This window comes from Miniopterus natalensis, chromosome 1 (genome assembly GCF_054644295.1).
Source record: "Miniopterus natalensis isolate mMinNat1 chromosome 1, mMinNat1.hap1, whole genome shotgun sequence".
In the NCBI taxonomy this organism is placed as follows: Eukaryota; Metazoa; Chordata; class Mammalia; order Chiroptera; family Miniopteridae; genus Miniopterus; species Miniopterus natalensis.
This window is the reverse complement of record NC_142081.1, coordinates 51338955-51362408: the sequence shown is the minus strand read 5'-3', so window position 1 is coordinate 51362408 and position 23454 is coordinate 51338955. Positions and strand designations below refer to the sequence as shown.

At 43.1% G+C, this 23454-nt stretch overlaps 2 protein-coding genes across 2 annotated transcripts in view; both read right to left on the bottom strand.

The window, feature by feature from the left end:
* Positions 1-227: 227 nt before the first annotated feature.
* On the bottom strand, positions 228-9054 carry LOC107546538 (RNA polymerase-associated protein LEO1-like). Its single transcript, XM_087821411.1, has 9 exons — positions 8974-9054; positions 8206-8351; positions 7381-7465; positions 5902-5996; positions 5212-5346; positions 3190-3325; positions 2148-2271; positions 1261-1358; positions 228-372 (listed from the first exon to the last, which is right to left on the bottom strand). Exons 1-9 carry the CDS (start codon positions 9052-9054, stop codon positions 313-315), a joined length of 960 nt encoding a protein of 319 aa, XP_087677537.1. The 3' UTR covers positions 228-312.
* A 4940-nt stretch (positions 9055-13994) lies between these two features.
* Positions 13995-23454, bottom strand: part of LEO1 (LEO1 component of Paf1/RNA polymerase II complex) — a 33182-nt gene continuing 23722 nt past the window's right edge. Inside the window, exons 10-12 of the mRNA XM_087821407.1 lie at positions 22166-22352; positions 19388-19485; positions 13995-15368 (exon numbers count right to left, since the gene is read on the bottom strand). Of these exons, the coding sequence (XP_087677533.1) occupies positions 15264-15368; positions 19388-19485; positions 22166-22352 (390 nt within the window). The 3' untranslated portion in view covers positions 13995-15263. The remainder of the gene's footprint in view (positions 15369-19387; positions 19486-22165; positions 22353-23454) is intronic.

Genomic DNA, 23454 nt, shown 5'->3' with positions numbered 1-23454 from the left:
TAAAACTATGTTTTTATTAATTTCAGAGAGAGAGAGATAGAAACATCAATAATGAGAGACATTGATTAGCTGCCTCCTGCACGACCCCTACTGGGGATCGAGCCCTCAACGCGGGCATGCGCCCTGACTGGGAATCCAACCTTGACCTCCTGGTCAATGCTCAACCACTAGGCCACACTGGCCGGGCACTTCTGAACATTTTTATTCACAACTGGGGTTATGCAAAAACAACTCAATTCATTGCTTAAAACAAGGCATTTCATTATTGTTTTAAAACAAACTTGAAAACAATACAGGCAGTGAGTGCACGTTTTATGAGTCTGTCATCTGCTTTCTCTTCACCTCCTGCTTTCCTGTTTCTGGAGGGACCACCTCCTGAAAAATATGATGAGAGGTAAAATTCAATATCAAACATTTCCTGGAAATTTTGTTGAAAGTAGTTCAGAGCTGACAGAGGAGCACCAGCCTTCACATTAGAACCTGACCCCCCTCAGGCGCCACCTGTGTACAGAGACTGTCTCTAGCAGGTCAGGTGTTCCCTGGAGGCGGTCAGGGCGCAGAAACTTCCTTCCCGCTCTGCTGGGTAGGGTCTCTACCGTATTATACTTGAGACACATTCCTCTGCTTCCTTAGAAGTTCACTCTCTCTAAAATTCAGTATTTTAAAGCTTACTGATTTTTTTTAAGGACTGCTGGTGTTTTATGTGCATTTAAAGTTTTAAATATATATTTTTATATGAATGAGTGAAAATGCTTCCCGTATACAAGTGACCAACGTTCAATTGAACATTTCTGTCACTGCGATGTTTACTCCTATCTTTATCTCTAGAGCCAAGAATGTAGCATGTTAAGTGTTCAGAACACATGGAATCAATATGGCTCATGGGCAGTAACGTAGTGATTCACTTGTATAGTTGAGACTTAAAATGTTTTTCCACTTGGGATCTTATATATGGAAAAGGAAATAAAGGAAAAATATTTTAACATGGAAATGAAATAACCCTCTACTACCATTATACCCAAGACACCCAGTTACCACGATGAACATGGTAGACACCCAGCTCGCCCACACTGAACTATTCCCAGTTCTCCAGACAAGAGTTGGTGTCCAAGGGCCCTGAGCCTTTCTTCCAGGTCTTTCCATCTCACTGAGAAGCAAGTGTGTGGGCACATGTTGTGCTCCTGAGCTGTGAGCCCCTCTCTAGAAGCTGGATCCTGGATACGGGGTAGACCCTTTAGAATTGAATAAATGTGCTTTTACCTCATCACTGCTGAGTGGCTTTGGTCTCGGTGATCCTTGAGACTTGACTTCTTCTGATCCTTCATCGCTGTCTGACAGATAGATTCTGGCCTGTTCCTCTGAAAGCAAAGGAACTACAGACATGAGACTGACCCTCCACGATACGACCCACTGATTGCTGAATTTTTCTCTGCTGAATACTGTTACTTCCCACTGTACGTTTTCCCTTGAGGAGCCAACATTTTTTTTTATAGTTTTGATGAGAAGATATATACAGAGATGGACAAAAGTGGGTAAGAACTCTGTGCCAAAGCGTGCTGGAGCATAGCAAGTAGACTACAGGATGTGTAACTAAAGGCCGGCAGTCTGAGCTCTCACGGGCTGGACCTGCGGGCGCTGTGCCACTGACAAAGCTGCTGTAATAACCATAACCCACAGATCTTCCTCCATACGGACACCTGTAAACATACTTTCACTCAGCCCTGTATGACTCTCAGACATGCTGAAATAACTGAGATTTGGGAGGTTTTGTTCTCAGAGAGATTGTCTGATCACTCTTAAATACCCAAGAGGCTTTAAGCACATATTTTTTTAAACTGCCAAGTTTAAATATTGGGCCCTTAATTACACAAGCAGGCAAACTGCCTGTTTCATACTTTTCTCCATAGGACAGAATTATTTGATTTTCTTTATTTTGCTTTAGTTTCCCAGCTTAGCTTTTCTGTGGGAAAGTGGTCCTAACCAAAGCAAAATAAAGTAATAAAACAAAATACCTTTGTACTGTTACAGTAACAGCAGGTAGGGTAATAAGCCCACCAGAGCAGCAGGTGCTGTGGCTCGGAGGTGAGACGTTACCGCCACACCCACTCACCTCCAAGTTCCCCTTGGTACCGGTTTTTACCCCTCACCTTCCTCCTCCTCGCTGTCGCTACTGGACACCGGGTAGGGGACACTCGGCCCCTGCCGGTTCCGCTTCTCCCGAAGACAGATTGTCCCCTGGCGAGTAGAAGCCCTCAAACGTTGTTCTTCTTTCTGTAGAGAAGCAAATAAACCACTGAACTTAAAAAAAAAAAAGATCTAGTTTAGTGCCCCCTTGAAACTATTTTTACTGTAAAGAACATGTAATGCCTGGCCCAGGGTAACACTTATTTCCTGCCTTCAGAGTCCAGGTCTCGCCCAGCCACACCTGCTGCCACACACAGTGATCGCCTTGCTTAGTTCTAAGGTGTGAAGGCCACACAAGGGGGAAGAGGCAGAAGGCCCCTCACACTCACCATCTGATCAGAACTGGCACAGGCACAGCCTTGGCAGCCACAACGTCCCCTGTGCTGCCAGGCAGAGCCCAGAGCAGCGACCAGCCTGAGCAATGCCATTCGTGCCCCGTGGACGCCTGAGGGAGGCTGCTGCTGTTCACCTGAGACAGACACCTGACTCGCCCAGGCTCCACCAAACCTCCACAGTGCCCAGGTATTCCTGTCTGGGCCCCTCCGCTCCTGACGACAGGATGGGAAGGTGCAGGTAGGGCAGGGTCCCTGAGCCCCAAAGTAGAGCCTTCATCCCCTCCCACCGGCCCGGCATTCCGCGTGTTGGGGTTCGCAAGGCAGGGCTGGTGTCAGATGAGTCAGGAATGTCCTTTTGACCTTCCTATACCACTTCTTATCTGGCTAACACAATTTTGTGATATCTGCCAAAGGCTACATTTTTTTAAAAATTCTCAGTTTTTGTCTCAAATCTCACAGGTTGGAGAGAGAGCACCTGAGTGTGGTTTGCTCTGTCTCACCCATGGCGACTGGCATTACTATGGTTAACCACACGTGTAGGAGGTTAAGCTGGCTCCCTGATAACCACAGGAGGTACATTGGCTGTGGCAATAAAAAATGATAAATCAATATTCTGGGAAGCACAGCTCTTAATACCCCAAAATCCCAGGATAAAACTTAGCCAACATACCTTGATCTTCTCCGAGCGCTGGCATTCAGGATCACGACCAGCTATGGGTAAGATCCTAATCTTCTGTGTCCTTGAGCATCTGTCAGCAAGTGGCAGGGTCATCTTTTTATGTGTGGCATAGTCTGTAGAGTGAGGTCTGCAGGAAATGAACAAAAATGTCTGCTTACTAGAACATTAGGGGCAGTCACGGCACAAATAGCAGTGGGCCGTGACCACCTCCCCCTGAGCAGAGCAGGAGGTGGGGCCACGGGTCCTCCGGCTTCTGAACCCCTCATTCTCTGGCTCCCCAGGAAGTTCCTCCCTCCGCCTGCCCCTTGGGGAGCACGATGGGGTGAAGTAGGAGTGGAATGGAAAGAGGAGGGGCCTGTGGCAGGTCAGGGCTTTTACAAAGAAAACCCCGACTGCAATCATAGGGGAGAAGGGATGTGAAACCTCAGTTCCGAGAGGGAGGCGCCAAGGCTGGGAGGCACAACTTAAGAACTAAAGAGGAGTCCCTCCATCTGAAAGAAATTGAAGGAAGGTTCAAAGCAAGGAGGCAGGTCACAGTGGCGCAGGGGCTGATGACAGCTCGGGACCATATGGGGCAGGAGGCCCTGGTGCAGACGGCGCTGCGTTCCCGACTAGAGGAAGGCAGGTTTTAAGTACATCAGAGAGGAGAAAGGACAGTCCTCAGGAGAGAGCCCCTGAAGGAGGCCACGGCTGTGAGAAGGGACGTGCGGGAGAAACTGCCGGACAGTGAACACCGTCCCAGTGCGGAGTGTGCGGCGCAGTGAAAGCAGCACGTGTAGAACCCTTGTCTTTTAGGGTGCGACTCCAGAGGAGACCATTAGGAGGCTGGATATGAGCAACATCTAGTGTGCCAGGTCTCTACACTACATGATTTTTTATGTATTATTTGACTTAACTGATACCACATCCCTGTGTGGCAGATATTTCCATTTTACAGATAAGGAAACTAAAAATTTGTGAGATTGAGACAACTCCTCAAGCTTACACAGTCAGACGTGAAGCACAACCTCAGAGCCACGCTTTACAGTCTTTAAAACAGCACAAAATAAACTGACGAACAAAATAGGTCCCGAGGCATGGATGCCTGGAACAGACTGACAGATCTCAGAGGAGGGGGGTGGGAGGGTGGAAAGAGATTAACTAAAGAACTTATATGCATACAGGCATAACCCATGGACACAGACATTAGTGCGGTGAAGGCCTGGGGTAGAGTAGGGGCTGGGAGGAGGGGGGCAAAGGGGGGACATCTGTTATACTGTCAACAATAAAAAAAAAAAAAATTTTTTTAATTTAAATCCAGAGCAACAGATGCATTGAGTATAACTTAAATACCATAAAATTCACCCATTTTGATATATGATTAAACAATTTTTTAATTTTCAAAGTTGTGCAGCTACTACTGCAGTCTGATTTTAGAACTTTTCCATGTCCCCCTAAGAAAAGCCTGTGCACCATTACATTCTTTAAAGTGTCCACTTCTCACCCTGTCCAGTTTTGCTCAGTGGTTAGAGCGTCAGCCCACGGACTGAAGGGTCCTGGGTTCAATTCTGGCCAAGGCCACGTACCTCCTTGGGGCCGAAGCACAGACATGCACAGCACTGAGCCTGTCCCACCATCTAGCTCTTCCCTTCCCCCCACTGCACCTTCACACCAACATTCTCATGACCTGTTAGTGTCCCAGGTAAATTTCAGTAAAGGGAAAGGACACGCTGACCAGCAGAGCAGCACAGACAGGTCTTCCAGGCCTCTTCCGAGGTGCATTGATCAAGGTGGATTAATACACCAGTCTTCTGGTTCATACAGATGTCTCCTGGTGGTCTGAGAGCATGAGCTGGCTCCCTGAGAAACTGCAACTTACAGCAAAGGTGAAAAATATCACGGGAACCAGACCATGGTCCTTGGTGAACTGCACCTCAAAATTAAGTCATCAGGGCTGAGTAGGGCTTTTTGTATAACCTCTCTCCCTTGTTGCTCTTTAACTGCAAATAACATCACATCAGTGTGAACAGTTACCTGAAGGTGAGCTTGGATTTAAAGATGGCTTGTCCCTGCAGACCAGTGTCCTCTCTAACAAACAGGTGGCTGTGGTTGCCCTGCAGGGGGGCTTTGTAGACATCAAACACTTCGCTGCCTAAATGCAGGGACATGCTGCAAATGAGAGACCAGCCGGCTGTTAGGGTGGCTGGTTAACCAGTCCTCCAGCTTCCATTCCACCCTGTCAGCTTCACTGAAAATGCTGTGAACCGAGGGCCCTGCCCTCATCCTGATCCCTAAGAACAGACACTGTAAATAACTAACCTGTCTCCTTCCAAAGCAAGAGGGGGTGAAATCCATCCTGCCAACTTGAAACAGAGTTGTTCTGCCATTTCCCCAGCCTCTAACACTCCATTAGAACAGTTTTTCAGAACACATCAATGTACAATGTCTAATAGCTCACACGTGGGAGCTAACATTAGGCCTCGCCTCAATAGGCGGACACCATGAATTTACTCACATCTGGGTCCATTCCTAAAGTCTCCCTGCAGCGCAGCACTGTGACCGCAGCCCTATTGGTTTCTCTCCACTTTCCCAGGAAATGCCAAAGGCCTGGCATTTGCTCATGGTTTAATGAATAATGACACCAAAATAAGGTCCCACACAGACTTCACACTCCTCCCAGGCCTCCCTCTGGGTGTTTCAGTACTCCTCAGGCATCATGCGCACCTTCCATCTGACCACTTCACCATCCGAGCGTTGCTTTCTTTAACTTCCTTTCCTTCTTTGTCCCGGCGTGCCCTCCACCGTATAGTATTTTCTACCTGGCTCAAAACACACAGGCATTAGACACCCAGTGTGATGAACTGCGTGTTCTTTTTCCCTCAAGTGATTTATAGTCATGTGCCAAAAATTCATAGGTAGTGACAGAATAGGCTTACACAAAACAGCAGATTGCACCCTGGTGGGTTTGGCTCAGTGGTTAGAGTGCTGGCCTGTGGACTGACCGATACCGGTTCGATTCCGGCCAAGGGCGCGTACCTGGGTTGCAGGCTCCATCCCCGCCCCGGTCAGGGTGGGTAAGTGCAGGAGGCAACCAGTTGATGTCTCTCTCTCACATCTGTTTCTCTCAATCTCTCCCTTCTATTCTCTCTGAAAAGCAATGGAAAAAACACCCTCTGATGAAGATTTAAAAAAAAAAAGTTGATTGGGCCACACTGCAACCCCCTTGCTACAAATACCTAGAGCTATTGGTTAAATTAACCAGACCTTTTGTTTAAATCTTTTCTCTGCCCCAGCTCATAGCAGTGGAAGCAAAAGCCAAATACTACGCAGGATGGAGTTGTTATCAGCACATCCAGAGCTCCAAGGGAGGGGGGATGAGGCTTTGGGTCCACCTGAGGTGGGCACTTAAAACCGAGACTTCCGCCTACTGCAGGGCCACCCGAAGGGCTTTAAACCCAATGGAAGGACTAAAAAAGTCCCCATTCACCGAGTAAGACAAAGCTCTGGGCATCCCATTAAATAACATTTTTAAAGAATAAACCATTAAGTAATTAACAAATTAAAACTTGAGACTTGTGTTTTGCCCTGTTTTTTAGTCCCTGTTTACCCTACCCACATGGTGGGAAACTCCAAGTCACAACAGTAGCATAAAAGTGGATCCTGCTCACAGCCACCACTGGCGCCCCTGGAGAAGTGCATGGGGCTCCCGTGAGGGCAAGGGGAGTGCTTGGCCATCCCAGGCCTTCCCCAGAGGAACTGCCTATGACGAGGGCTCTCTTTACGCACAATCTGAATTTCCATAAAGGGCCTGATATAGTCTTATTGTGGGAGTTGCCAGGATCTACCCACTATGAATGTGCAGGCAGTTCCATGGCCCTTGCTACATATCATTTATCCTGAAGGAAGTAGCCAACAATTTTCAAGAATTTTTGTCTTTACTTCTGTCAAAAAATTACAACTGCAAATAAAAGGTTAGAAAAGTGACAACTCTACAGGGATTTTAAAAAGATGATTTACCTTCTACCCTAAAAATATTCTGACAAGGCATTTAATTCCCTGTTCTACACTGTTATTTGTTGATTGAACAGTAAACATAAAAGATCATTTCATAAGCTCGAGTTTCAAGTTGTTATCCCTGCATTTTACTTTATAAAAAGGAAAAACTTAAAACAAACAAACAAAAGGATTAAAATGAACTGGTACCTTTAATTTTAACCTGGTTCTATCTTCCTCATCAAGCACTTTCTCATCTGCAAATTCATCTTCATAGTACTGAGGATCAAAAGGTCTAAAAATTGTTTTTTAATGTCATATTAGCCATATTTAGTAATGAATATGATAAATACTACAAATTATAACCTTTATAACATGCACCAAAATGTTTTTTAAAAATCACAGTAGGCAAATCACTTCATGTAAAAACTTCAAGGAAATATGAACATTACTGTACTTTCTTGAAATTTGACTTTAAAACATATTACATGAAATAAAATCCAAATGTGACTAATAATTCAGTCTTCTTCATTTGAGAAAATACGTCTTCTAAATACAGGTGACACAGGATCCATCTTTTCATGTGTTTAAAGAAAAGTGTCACGTTTAATTGTTGGGCACCCGTGCACCTCTGTGGATAACACCAGTCAACACTATTTTGCTGTCCAAGATCACTGTCTTTTCTAGCTTCACAATGGCTTTCGTACTGGACATTTGCGATTTCTCTAGAAAACTTCCTCACTTTCATTTTCTCAATTTTAAGCTTTATACTAATGAGAAACACCATCAGCTGTGATGTCTGTTTGTTTATAAGAAAAGTGCCAAAACGCTAGAATTATTAGCATTGAAACTCTCTCACACCAGTAATCCACAGAATCATTTCTCTACCACAGAACACGAGAGTTTTTTCAGTTACATGAGAATCTCCCATCTTTGTGATTAGCCAACTCATGATAAAGAAGAAGAAAAAATTTACATTCTACATATTTTTATTCAATATCTTGAGAAAAAGAAAACTTGAATCAGTTCTCTTACTTGGGTTCTATGCTGAGAAATTTGGGTAGCTTCACAAAGTACAATTCATTTCCTAAATCAGATCTGAAATTGGGAGTTTCTATTTCTATTCTGGCATCAGAAAGCGGCTCCTCCTCCCGCTGGGCCCGAGGCAGTCCACGTGCACCCTGGAGAAGAGTCAGAATGTGAGAGCTCGAGCGACGCTGGAAATGCTCCAGCCCTTCTCTCACACTGGGCAGATGCAGGTTTGGCCGGAAGTACACTTAGACCCCAGTTTAGGGATAAATAAGTCAGCAACCCCTCCAGGCCTTTCCCTAAAATTTCACACACCCCAAAAAACACAAGAGTTGGTAGCCTGCATTTCCAGAAAAAAGAAGTCTATTTTGCTGGTCTACCAAGTTTGCATAAGACATTTAACAACAGAAGTGTGAAATGGTGCAACCCCTCAAGGCTAAGTAACTATTAAATCAAAGAATATCAAGTAGCACAAACTTCTTGGCACTAGTTTGACCAACTTTTAAATAAAAAGTTTTTAAATGTTGAGTCCTCACACACACACAGTGTAGCCCCTAAAGTCTGACATCAACCTCATTCTAAGCGGCTCCTTCTTTGCCCCATAATATCCAGAAATTCTCCGCAGAGCTAAGAGTCACCCATTCATCAGATGTTTCAGATGCCGCTCAGCTATCCACACGTCTTCTCCACAGGAGAGCGTGAGACCATCAGCCTCTGGAAATGTTTTCTTAGCTTTGAACAGGGGGACCAGTTGAGATTAGTGGTCATACTCACAACAGGCTGTCCTGGGATAGGCAGTGGACTGTCCTCATCACTCTCTGAAGAAATGTCATCTATGTCTCCAAACAGATCCATGGTTCGACTAGAGCCATGTGTTGGGGGAGAATGCACAGTATTCATTTACCTGAAAAGTTTTTCACATACTTCTTAGCCTATCACTTCAACATATCCCCAAGGTTCGTAAACCAAATCTCGAAAAACCTAACCTCAAACCGACTCCCTGAGCCTGGACCTCAGAAGCTGGAGAGTGTCCTTGGAGAAGGAAGGTGACACATTTGATTGGTGGAAGGCAGCATTGCTGTAATGGACAGCTTTCAGGGTGGTTCCCAATTCCCGCCCTTGTGTGGTCCCCTCCAACATTGTGCCCTGGTTGGTCTGTGTGATCAATAGAATACAACCTCACTTCTGAGGCTAGGCCATGAACTTGTGGCTTTTATTTTTCTTTTTTTAATTTTTTGTTGTTGTTGTTGTTAATCCTTACCCAAGAATATTTTTTCCCGTTGATTTTTAGAGTGGAAGGGGATGGGGTGGGGGATGGAGAGAGAGAGAGATGGAGAGAGAGAAACATCCATGTGAGGGAGACACATGGATTGGTTGCCTCCTGCACACGCCCTGACAGGGGCCGGGGATCAAACCTGCAACTCAGGTATGTGCCCTTGACAGGGAATTGAACCCATGATCCTTTGGTGTGTGGGCCAACGTTCTAACCATGAGCTACACCAGCGAGGGTAAACTCATGGCTTTTCTGCCTCACTCTTTCTCTCTTGGGTCACTTGCTCTAGAGAAAGCCAGCTGCCATGACGTAAAGGCATTCAAACTGCTATGGAGAGGCTGTGGTGAGAAACTGAGGCCTCCTGCCAAAAAAGAGGCAGGTGAGCTATCTTGGAAACAGATCCTTCAGCCCCAGGCAAGCCGTTGCCTCAGCATTATCTAAGGTCTTGATTGCAGACCCTGAGCCAGCACCACCCTGCTGAGCCATCTCTAACCCCCAGAAACTGTGAGGTATGTTAAATGCTTGTTTTCAGCTGTCCCTCTCAGGGGATGTAGTTTGAGGTGAGGCGCGGTGTGCAGGTCACATGAGATGTGTAACCCAACAATTCTATCTCCCTCAGCCTTTGGATTCCCTCTGTGTCATTCCAGGGAAGCTTTGACATCTCAGCTTCACTAAAGGGAAGTAACCACTGAGTTTGTTTTAATCAACCAAACCAAGTACAGAGCCATGTTCTGTTATACGTGTGCCAACACGGCAAATTCACAATATACAAGTGCACCCAGACCAGTAAGCTTGGCTCAAACTAGTATTATAGTCTGTCCTTCATCTCACATTCTTAGAATCCACTTCCACACATATTCTCCAGGCTTCTACCTGTATCTATTAGCAAAATCTTGTAATTTTTTTGTACAAGCTATTTCTTCTAGTCAATTTGTACTTTCATTGCCAGAGTGTGATGAAATCCTAGTGATGGGTCTACTGGTAACAAGTGGGTCAGACAGCACTGTTGGATGAGTCTTGAGAATGGAAACTGCCCCTGGTGATGTTATTACAGCGTTTTCAAACAGGAAAATACTAGTTTCCTGAGGCACAGGGAGGCAAGCTGCTTCTCACAGGCAGGGAGGCTCAGAATGACCAGGAAATTTGGAGTTTTCAGCTTCGTCTGAGTCCAGATTTCCCCATTCCTAGTTTCTTTCTCAATCAAATGCCCTTCCTACAAAAGACTTGAATAGGCTGTGAATTCAACTGGCCTGGTAATTCCGCAACCACACGATTAAATGCTGTTTGATTTTCAGCTACCTTAGCCCTCTGACTGTAAATATGAGATTCCTTTTGGGCAGTCACCAAAGCTCACGGGTTCTCTGACCATGACTTCAGCTGAACATTTAGAAGAACTAAGCTGGTGCCCGGCAGGAGTGGCTCAGTTGGTTGGGCATCGTCCTGTGCACAGCAAGGTTGCCTATTCTATTCCCAGCCAGGGTACGTACATGGGTTTCGGGTTTGATCCCCGGTTGGGGCATGTAAGCAACCGATCAATGTTTCTCTCTCTCTTCCTCTCTTTAAGCATTCCCTCGGGTAAGAATTAAAAAGTAATAATAAAAAAATTTTAAAAAGACCTACACTTGTGATTTTGTTTCTGTAAGTGCTCTGGGGCCCTTAGAAGTACCCGTCCCACCCTGGCTGGTGTGGCTCAGTTGGCTGAGCACCAACCATCCCATGCACAGAGAGGCTGCTGGTGCAGTTCCCAGTCAGGGCACATGCCCAGGTTGTGGGCTCCATCCCCAGTGGGGAGCATGCAGGAGGCAGCCGATCAGTGTTTCTCTCTCATCTGGGTGTTTCTCATATGGATGTTTCTCCCTCTCTAAGCATGTCCTCAGGAGAGGATTTAAAAAAATTAAAAATAAAAAGGCCTAAGCTTGTGATTTTGTTCCTGTAAGTGCTCGGGGGCACTTGGAAGTACCCACCCCATACAGCAGTCCTTATCGTCATCACTGCCAACAAGGGTGGCAGCCACCTGAGCCCTCAGCCAAGGGGGTGATCTGACAACCAGCACCCTGCTTCCCCTCTGTGAGGAGCCCATACCTGCGCTCCAACCCAAACCAATCTCCAAATCTCATCTTTGAGGATTTGTTTCCTCAGGTCGGAAAACGTACCAGTTGTCCATACAGATGGAATTTAATAAAAAAAATTACAATTAGGTTTAAAGTTGTTAATTAAGTTACAAAAAGTATAAAAAGATAAGTCTAAGGGAGTGCAGAAGTAGCAAATTCAGAGAGCAACTTCCATCCGTCAGGATGAGGGAACAGAGGTGAAGTTATTAACTTATAGAAAGGGCGCCCTGGAACTGCAAATTTACCTCAGGAAGTGTCCAGCTGCTACTGACGTCTCTCAGGGGAGCACAGCAAAGCTGTTTCTCTGAGTGTTGGCAAAGCTGCAAACCAGACTGAGCTGCTGAGGGAAGAAGTGTTGGCTCCTCAGGGAACTGCCAGGCAACAGGAAGCCCCCAGAAAGTACCATAAACAAACAGGAAGAAGCAACCCTCTCTCCTATCCAGGCTTCCAGGCTCTCTGTAGCGCCCCCTAGCGGGGCTGCTGGCCAAGCCGAACCGTGATTGGCCCCAGTATCGCTAAGCTTGGCAGAAAAGGGTGGGTTTGGAGAGAAGAGGCAAGAGCTTAATAACTGACACCCAAGTGCCTACTAATTTAAAAAAAATAAAAGGGAAGAAAGAAAATACGAAAACTATGTTCTATGTTGTCGTCTAGAGCAAAGGCAGTCAGTGCCTCAGTTCACAAAGCAATCAGAAATATGAGACACCCATAAGAAAAGTTGTCCCCTAACAGTGGGGTGTCAAGAACAGGGCAGGAGGGAGACTGGTCTACTTTGGAATTGTTCAATAAAGGTAGTCAGCAATTCTAAATAACATCAATGATAAAATGTTCTTTCCCGAAACAAAATTTAGTTGCTCTAATTTTACACTTGCTGCAATTACAGTTGAATGTTGTTTTAATTATATGTGTTATTCAAATTAGCACATGTGACTTATCTTCAAATAAAAATTATATATACATCAAAGTTACTTTGGGGAACTCTGATGATACAATCAATCTCCCAACACCCGGGGACTCAGTCATGTGTGTTTGTTTAGAGTAGTTTTGCAACAGTTCAGAATGATTCAAGCTCATTTTGGGTGCAGCTCATATTTTCCACTCATGAAGGACTATGCATTTCCACGTTTAAACAGTAAGTAGCACAATGATGAAGGTGAAGAAATAGAACTTTCACTTATTTCAATTCTGCTATCTATGTGATTAGTTTTTAAGTGTGTTTAAATTGTAGAGATATTTGAAAACTGCTAGAATTAATCCAGAGGGAGGGGAGAGTTGAAATTTCTGGAATTTATTGTAAAATGAGATTTTATGAATCTGTCAACATATCCTTATGTGTAACGACTTCCTAAGAATGAGTATCTGATGCTTTATGAGAATTTTTTGAAATTAAGTGTTCTTTGATAAACAAAGTGAAAATTTACAAATCTACCTATACTGAAAATGAATATGCATTTAAAAATTCAATTGTCACAAACTCATTCACAAATCTGTAAAAGTTAAGTCTTGAAACAGAAACTAATTTTCTTATTCACACTGTAACAGGCTATTGTGTAGGTGTTTTTCCCCATTAAAAAATCATTCTTATAATTAAACAACATTAAAGCATTAATCTTTTCCTTAAAAAATATAAAACGATGTTGCCTTGGAAGGGAGAGTCAGAATGAAGGCTCTTAAAAGCACAAGAGGAGTTTCAACTTGATAAGCCAAAAAACAGCAAAGGGACTGAAGGTTTCCGAGTTAGGAGAGTGACACAATAGTGATTCGGAACCTCCTTCTCGGTCGCTTTTCTTTCTCTGTAACCAGATAGGCTTCCCACAGCCACTACACCCAGATTGTACTAAAAGCACTAGGAAAGAAGTAGGGTACAGTCCACTCACAAGGGAAAGACTAGTGTATGTGGGAGAGCACCAAAGACAAATAAGTGTGGAGGGTGGATTTAAAACATACCTGTGAATTCTTTGCTATTCCTACCGTTAATAGGTGCCCAACTTCCCACCCTTTGAATATGGGTTCGCATCATTGACTCACTTCTAATGAACAGAATGTGGTGGATTTCAACAGAAGGTGGTGACCTGTGATGCTAGTCATAAAAGAAAATACCAAGAAAAGGTAATACAGCTTTCGCCTGGCTCACTCCCTGAGGTACTCACCTTTGGGACTCAGCCAATGTGTGGTGAGCAGGGCCAGGACCAGGATGTGACAAGTGAGATACTCACCTTGGGTGAGAAATGGAAGGGATGCCAAAGTCTCAGTGACCAAGAAAATAATATTGCATATTTCTTAAACTCCATGCAAAACAAACAAACAAACAAAAAAAAGAGAATTTTAAAGAGACAATCTAACCAGCAATTCTCACTTGCCTTACTCTAATACCAGCCATCACATCCCGTGTTTTTTTAAAGGTCTCACATATTTATTACTAGTGCAGAAACATATTAACAAAGAGAAAAAATCATTCTTCCAATAATTTCCCAATAAAACAGGCCCAACTGTCCAGATAACAGTGATCTTTTCAGCATAAACCCAGACACAGCATAAATATATGAGCTACCTCATGTGCAATTCCTTATAGACTCAGCTTGGTTCTTCTCATGTCATGTCATACCTGATTTTACTACCAATTTTCATCCAAATCCACTGGGGAATGGGCCAATTCTGCTTCTGTTTCCTAGCCAGGAACTGCTTGATCCTGGAAGTCTTGTGAGAAGACATGGCAAGAGTCAACCACATACACGACGACAGTGGAGAAAGAGCAGGTCCTGTCTTTATGCAAAATGTTGACATTTTGTTCATCATGGGTTTGAGGTTAATTTTTTAAAATGCTGCATTACATTATTAATCTTGATTACTGCAGTAGGGATCCCCAAGATTCATATCCACCCAGAACCTCAGAATGTGCCTTTATTTTGCAATAGGGTCTTAGAGATGTAATTGGTTAGGATGAGGTTACACTGGATTAGGGTTGGCTCTAAAACCCAGATTGGTGTCCATCTGGGAGAGGAAGGTCTGCAGATACACAGAGACACACAGCAGACACACAGGGAAATAAGTCATGTGAAGACAGAGGCTGAGACTGGAGTTACGTTGCCACAAGCCAAGGATAGCTGGGAGTCCCCATAAGTTAGGACAAGGCAAGGAAGGATTTTTCCCTGGCGTCTTCAGAGAAAGCATGGCCCTGTGGACAACCTGATTTGGGGATTCTAGGCTTCAGAACTGAGAGAGAATACATTTCAATGGTTTTAAGCCACCCAAATTTGTGGTACTTTGTTACAGCAGCCCTAGCAAACTAATACAATTACGGACATTTTTATGCTCCTTTAAACTCCGTACCCCAGAAGAATGCCTTGCTAGCCCCACCTGGCCCTGCCCAGGAGGCTTCTGTGTGGGGCATGGGAGGGGGTGCATCAGAGCAGCAGGAATGCACTAAAACCTAAGACTCAAAAAATAAATAAATACATAAATAAAAATAAAAAATAAAATCTGAGACTCAGTATTAACATAATCAACTCGCTTTGGGAAAAAGCGATTTCTTGAATAGAGACTTGTTTTAAAAATTTTTTTTATTACAATTAAAATTACAGAAAAGCAAATCAATTCATTTCAATCAAAATAACTCATGTATACATCATATTTATAAAACAACTGTACAATAAAATATATAAAATGTTTTCACATTTTGTACTTCAATCATCATCTTCTTCCTCTTCATCACTGATCACGTACTTCTTATGCTTTTTATTTGCTTTATCATCATCATCTGCCTTTCTCTTTCCAGAAGGTTCACCTTCCTAAACAGATAAAACATTTTAAAATCTAAACATCAATAGAGAATATTTCTAGAAAGGTTTATCAAAAGTAGCATTGAGATGAATGACACTATGAAAATTCAAAATAAAATAACTATTTTAAAAAGAACATTCACCAGATGAATAAAAACAGTGGTCAAGGTCATGACCAGTTTCCAAATCTACAAGTGCTAAAGGCATTAAAAAATGACAACTATACCAAGTAATTATACACAAGCTATAAAGATGCAGACAGCTGAGCACTGGCCACGATCCCTTTCCTTTCCATTGTTTTCGTGCTTCCTCACAGGTCTTGCCCTCTCCCACAGTTTCTCCTCCTACTCATTTTTCTAACTCTGAAGTAACCTAGGTTTTCTAAAGTTTTTACTGCTTACAAAAATAAGGGAGGATCAGCAGCTGTACTTTTCTCCTCTTGTAACTTAGACCCTGTTGGGAAGGGAAACTAGCATTTTCTGTTCAGCTATGACATGTCACTGTGCTAGCCACTTTATCTGATATTTACTGTAACACAACAACTTTACAAGGCAGCAAGCATCTCCCACTGAATAGGTGAGGAAACAGACTCAGAAACGTGAGGGAACTTAAAGGGTAGCCCCAAGATTCAATAATCCAGTTCATTCTAATCTAGACTCATGCCCTTTGCTCCATACATCAAGGAGTGCTCTGATGGGTGATGCTGCTGGTTCCCTGGTATCGGAAATTAAGCTCTGAAAACTCCCCTGTATCCCACAGACATGACCAGGCTCATGGTACTTTTAGGCGGGATTTCATGTCAACTATTGGAGGGGGGCTTAAAGCAGGTAGGACTTCTTTCTTACTCTTTCCCACTGTAACCCTCGGCCGAGACTTGAACTGGAGCAACATGAGGACACAGTGCAGAAGTTGGGAGGTCCAGGCAGAAGTAAAACCTTTGTTGTCAAGAAGGAGGAAGGGGAGAGTACAGGGAGACCTAACAGAGTATTTGGGTGAGGAATTAGAGGGTAGTTCCTAAGACAGACAGTGAGAAGGCACTCACAGAGGCATTTGCAAGTAGGGCAAATAGAGGTTTGTAATTGCCCAGCCTCAAACAAGGCTACTTGATGGATCACATGTTAAAATCTCCTCCCTGAGAAACCAGGAATAAAGAGAAATCCCACGGCACTTCTCAATTTTCATTCACTCTCTGCTTGCCAAGAAATAAAATAGCATCTGCTCAAATGAGGATTCCCATTTGCCAACAGTTCAACACACTGTAAACGCATCAAGATGGTTCCTATATCACTTAAAACAAATATGCTGCAGAATAATTTTACAATTTGTGTTTAGTTATCTTCCGTAGCATGCCACTTCTAACAATGACTGAGAAATATTAAGTCTTGTGATTAACAAACAATAATGCAAGAACGAAATTCTGCTTCACATGAGAAAAGAGCACACAGCAGCTCAGTTCACAGAAGGCCAAAATGATCAAAATGTATTAACATCATGGGTAACAGGAACACACATCTATTTCCTGGATGACAGAACAATCTTTTGAATAACACTCCCACTGAAAATAACTAATAGTGATGGGAAAATATAAACAAATCAATGTGATGGAAAGAAAATAAAGTATAATCAGAGGCCAAAAATGAAGTGAAAGCAGGACCCCACAGAGAGAAGTAGTACACGAAAGCAGGCTCTCTCCCTGAGGACATTTACCAAACTGTGAACTTGAGCTTTGGTTTTGCTGCCTCGCAGGGTGCTGAGGATAGGAGACAAAGGCCAAGTGAGCAGATTAATAGCAGGCCCCAAGTACTCATCTTTAGTGTAATGGTGAACCTTTCTGTGAAACAGGGGCCAGGTAATAAATGTCTTAGCTTTTGCAAAATACACGGTTCTATTGCAACTACTCAATACAGTCAAATAAGCCAGAGTAGAGAAGTGGCAGGTAACTTGCCAGCCCCTGACTTAAGGACTAAAGAATAATTTCTAAACTCAAACATCAAAACTAATTAGCAGGGGATTAAAAAAAATTCTAGGAAAATTCATAACTATAAGTCAGAAATCATACTTCCAGGTAATCTAAAAAACTTTATTCCCAGAATATAATTTAAAGTGGGCCCAAGCAGCTGCTATCCAAGGCACCTGGCAGGAATCCATCAACCTGGGCCTCAAACATTTCCACTGATGTGAGCTAAGTAAATACTTTAATCACAAATACATAGAGAAATCAGTCATCATGAAATAGAGCCAGCAGAAGTACAGTAAGTCCTCACTTAATGCCAACCGGTTCTGCAACTTTAAGTGAAAGGAGGTATAAAGAAACCAATTTTACCATAGGTTAACTGATATAAACAAGAATTAAGTTCCTATGGCAGCGCATCAATGTTGTAATAGGCATTATAATCACACATTTAAAGATTTCAGGTACTGGAAACAGAATAAGAGCTCATATAAATAAGTTTAAAATATTTAAAGGCATAAAAAGAAGAAACAGAAAATATGAGTTAGGAGCAGTTTTTAAAATAACATTTGAAAACAAAAAAACTAAATCTCTAGTGATGAAAATGAAAAAGTAAAAACTCAGTGAAAGGTATTTACAACATGTAAGACAGAGCTGAAGAAAAAAGCAGTGAATTAGAAGTAGAGTCTGAAAAAATATCCCAGAATGCAGAGAGACAAACACATAAAACTATGAAAGGCAGTTTGAGAGTCATGGAGGGTAGAGAAGGAATTAGATGCATCTACTCGGCTACGTAAAAGAGAGAAAAAAACGGTACAGAAGTAATATCTGAAGAATTAATGGCTGAGAAACTCGTAAAACTAATGAAAAGATACCAATCTACAGATTTAGAATTCTAATGAATCCCAATCACAAAAGTACAAAGAAAGACAAAACAGATATCACAGTATAATTCAAGAACACCAGATTTTTAAAAAAATCTAAACAGACTTAAATAACGTAAATAAGTCTTGGAGATGTAATGGTAAGTAGAGTTAGTAACACCGTACTGTATATTTGAAAGCTGCTAAAAGAGATCTTTAAATTTGTCACTGTAAGAAAAAAATTTACAACTATGTGAGGTGATGGATGTTAACTAAACTTATTTCAGTGGTACCTCAGTTTTCAAATGTCTCCGTTGACGAACATTTCAGTTTAAGAACACCGTAAACCCAGAAGTAAGTGCTTTGGTTTTCAAACACACCTCGGAAGTCGAACATGCCACACAGCTTCCACTGAGGGCAAGATCCTGAGGCCTAGCTGTCAGCTGTGGATCCCTCGGTTTTCGAATGTTTCAGAACTCGAATGGTCTTCCAGAACGGATTACATTAGAAAACTGAGGGACCACTGTACACACACCAATCGAATCATTACGTTGTACATCTGAAACTGATATTTGTATGTCAATTATATCTCAAAAAAAGATTTCAAATTTCTTAGTACCTGTACTCTTATAATTTAAAAAGGGTACTGTTAAGAATTTAAGTTAAATTACTTTGAAATAATTTTTTTCAGTAACAATTGTAACTTTACTTTCCTGAATTACTTGGTATTATTTTAAATACTATTTCATCTAAATAAAAAAAAAATCCATTTTTCCTACTATCAGAATCATTTCCATAACTTAAAAAAAATCAGAAATACAAAGAAAAAAAGAAAAAGGGATACCCCCCTGACCTACCCACAATGAATGATTTCTAGTTCTCTAGTCCAGCCTTGGCATCTCAGGGCCATGTGGTTTTTCTCCCAGGCCTTTCCATCCACCTGGCATGCCTACCCTGACCCCTATGCCCAGCAAGCTAACACCCTTTCCTCAACACCTAGTAAAGACCTCCTTCTCTGAGCAGCCTTGCAACACCCATCCAAATAGGTGTCAGGCCCTCCCCTGCGCCACTCCTAGTCCTGTTACTACGCTTGTCTCACTGAGTTTCAGTGAAGTGTGCAGACATCTGTTATGCTCCTGGGCTGTGAGCTCATCTTCATTCCGGGACCTGACCTGTGGGTATGGAGTAAATCCTTAGAATAAATTTGGTTTTACCTCATCACTGGTGAGTTTCTTTGCTTTGAGTAATCTTTGAGCCTTATCTTCTTCTGACCCTTCATCACTGTCTGACGAATAGATTCTGGCTCGTTCCTCTGAAAGCAAAGGAATAAGGTGTGAGTGACTTTCAAAGCAGTGTCCATTCCTGGATTTTTCTTCTGATGAGTATCTTTAGTTCCTTCTGTACATTCTTCCAGAGGAAACAGTCATTTAAAATGTTTTGACTTATAAACAGATATAAGTTTAGATATGTTGCAATGAAGCACCTACCCTCTCAAAATACAAGAGTGGTTCATGTGACCACTTTAAATATTAAAGAGGCTATGTGCAAGGTGGTTAAAAAAACAGGCACCACTACTCCTCCAAAATGAGCTATTAAAGCCCGAGCCATTCTTTCATGGGGAATAACAGTTAATTCCAAAATAAGCTTTGAAGATAAAATCGAGAGGTGGTTTCCTAGCCCTGTAGAGACCTTTTGTCACAAGGTAGACATTTCAAAAGGAGGTATAGATGAGTGGTGATCTTCTCTGATGCCCCAGCACAGGGAACTCGGGGGGAATAACAGCAGCCTGCTGCAGACCAGCCCCTCGCCTCAGAGCCCAAAGCCTTCCCTCGCCACCCTCCCTGAATATCTGACTACTGGACAGAACTGAACGCTAATGAGCTGGCCTGTTAGGTTTTAAGTCTCTGGTGAATTGAATATTACATACTTTCCCTAAAAGCATCCTCAATTTTTTGTGTTTATTTCGGGGTTTTTTGTTTGTTTGCTTTTAATCCTCACCTGAGGATATTTTTTCCATTGCTTTTCAGAGAGAGTGGAAGGGAGGGAGAGAGAGAGAGACAGAAACACCGATTGGCTACACATGCCCTGACCGGGGCCAGGGATGAGGCTACAACCGAGGTACATGCCCTTGGCTAGAATTGAACCTGGGACCCTTCCGTCCAAGGGCCGATGCTCTAAACACTGAGCCAAACCGGCCAGGGCTTATATTTTTATGTAGTTATTTCCACAATTGGTCTTTTCTGTGGGAAATTAACACGAACAAAAAAAATGCAAGTTCTCTGTACTATAGTTCAGAACTAACTCATAGGTAGGAAGGAAGGTGCAAAGCGCACCACAACAAATGCAATCAGTATACGAAAAGGAGAGAGGGGTTTTATAAGACAGTCACAGAGGGGGAGATCAAAGTGTTCTTAAAATTTATCACTCAACAGGGACAAACTAGGATGCATGGTCATCCATGGTATACCTTATGTTGTACGGTAACTCCCAAAGCTCTAATAGAGCTAATTTGGAGAGGATTGGAGAGGATTAAAGCCTAATTTTCAAGATCCAGAACCCAATATTCAGAGATGTAAAGTCACTTTCCCAGAGCTGAGGAGTGGTAAAAACAGGAACAGCAATTTCAGGTAATATTTATTTAGTACCTGTTATGTGCCAGGCACTGGGTGAAGTCCTTTACATGTACTACATCCTTCAATTCTCAAAACCACCTCATGGTGTAAGTACTAATTATTAATAGGTGGTTTTTTCATAATTAGGTAACAGAAGGGAGGTATTGTAACTTTCCAAAAGTCATTGAACCAAAACATGGCAGTCTGAGATTAGAGCGAGCAAGATCGGGTCAGCCCAAGTCTCCTACCTTCAGGTTCAATCTACTTTTGAGGTCATCCTGTTACCAGCTGTGGGGAAACCTTTGAGTGCAGTGACTGAGATAGATGCCTCTGAAGTTGGGTGACCTTGGTTCAAGAACTGTCCACTTACCAACTATGTGTCTTTTGGGTAAATTTACTCAACTTCTCAAAGTCTCAGTTTCCTCAATAAGAACAAGACAAAAATGGACCTTGAGGACATTATGCTGAATGAAATAAGTCAGACAAAGACAATACTGTGTGTTCTCACTTATATGTGGAATCTAAACAAACAAACAAAACAAAACACACCAAACTCATAGACACAGAGAACAGACTGGTAGTTGCCAAAGGCAAAATGAGTGAAGGGAGTCAAAAGCTACAAACTTCCGGTTAAAAAATTAACAAGTGATGGGAATGTAATATAGAGCATGGTGACTACAGTTAATAACACTGCAGTGCATTCGAAAGTTGCTGAGAGCGCAGATCTTAAAAGTTTCCCATCACAAGAAAAAAATGCTGTAGCTACGTATAGTGACAGAAGCTAACTCAACTTATTGTGCTGATCATTTCTCAAAGTATACAAATATCCAATCATTATGTTGTACACCTGGAACTATTATATGTTAGTTACACCTCAATTTAAAAAAAAGAGCATGATAGTAACACCAATGGGTTCATAACGTTCTGAGGATCAGATAGGATGCATGCAGGTAAAATGTCTGAGTGTTTGCCTGGGATTCAGCAGGCGCTGAATAAATGTTGACCATTTTAAATTACTGGTACTTGTGAAAGAAGAAAATATGCAGAAAAAAGAACTTTGAAAGGAAACACTATGTATTCCCTGAAAAATTTAATTTCTTGATTCCCAATTAGTAATAAAAAATGTTGAGAAAAGTTCCAAACAGAATTGGCAAACTTTCAAACTAGAAAAGCAGAAGCTCAGGGACAAGTCTGAAAGTGGGAGAGACAGCAGTTTCAACTTTGTTAAGCTCACCTGAAATAATTTCTGCACCAATTAGCTCATTAGACCTTCAATTATATCACCCCTAAAATAAAACGTCCAGTGAGTGGGCATTCAGAGCATGCCCAATGCAAAGATAAATTCATGAACCTTGAAATGAAACTTCTGCACAAACTCACCTCGAATGCCCCCTTTGTACCGGTTTTTAATGGCAGCCAAGCTGATGGACTCCTCGCCTTCCTCTTCCTCGTCATAGCGATCAGGTTCTAGGTAACTAGCACTCAGGCCCCGCTGGTGCTGCTTCTCTCTCATTCGGCGCTGCTGAGACTCCCTCCGAATAGAGGCCCTCAAACGTTCTTCTTCTTTCTGTAGAGAAGCAAATAAACCACTGAACTTGAAGAAGAAAAAAGATCTAGTTTAGTGCCCATTTGAAACTATTTTTACTGTAAAGAACATGTAATGCCTGGCCCAGGGTAACACTTATTTCCTGCCTTCAGAGTCCAGGTCTCGCCCAGCCACACCTGCTGCCACACACAGTGATCGCCTTGCTTAGTTCTAAGGTGTGAAGGCCACACAAGGGGGAAGAGGCAGAAGGCCCCTCACACTCACCATCTGATCAGAACTGGCACAGGCACAGCCTTGGCAGCCACAACGTCCCCTGTGTTGCCAGGCAGAGCCCAGAGCAGCGACCAGCCTGAGCAATGCCATTCATGCCCCGTGGACGCCTGAGGGAGGCTGCTGCTGTTCACTCGAGACAGACACCTGACTCGCCCAGGCTCCACCAAACCTCCACAGTGCCCAGGTATTCCTGTCTGGGCCCCTCCGCTCCTGACGACAGGATGGGAAGGTGCAGGTAGGGCAGGGTCCCTGAGCCCCAAAGTAGAGCCTTCATCCCCTCCCACCTGCCCGGCATTCTGCCTGTTGCGTTCACAAGGCAGAGACAGGATATGACAGGTCAGGGATATCCTGGCATTTCTCTAACTCCTCACTTAACTGCTCTGTATTACTGCATACAACTCTCATTGTGCTGCTAGACATTCTATGCAGCAAATTGTTTCACTGCGTAGAATGTGGTTGTGCTGAGTGTAGAGTAAAAATCACGGTGAGCAGGACTAGGACTAAGAACAACTAGCTGACTCCTCGTGTATTTCCATGGAAGCTGGGGCAAGTGGAGGAGGGCCTGGGGCACTTCTCAGGGTGCTCCAGAAGGGTCTTCCAATAATACTGAGAGGAGTCTGCAGGTCTCTCCAGCTCCCTTGAGGAGAAAAGGTGGGGAAATGGAGCAAGAAGCCAGACTTCAAAGGCAATGCCCCTGCACACCACTGGGTTAGGCACTGCTACTGAATCTGGTTTAGTTAATCTGCCTCCATGAACAAAATACAAGGAGTAAAAGCTGAGGCTCAGGGCCAAACTTTCAGCAGAGCCCCACAGTGAGATTACAAAGACAGACTGGAGGCAGCCTGAGCGT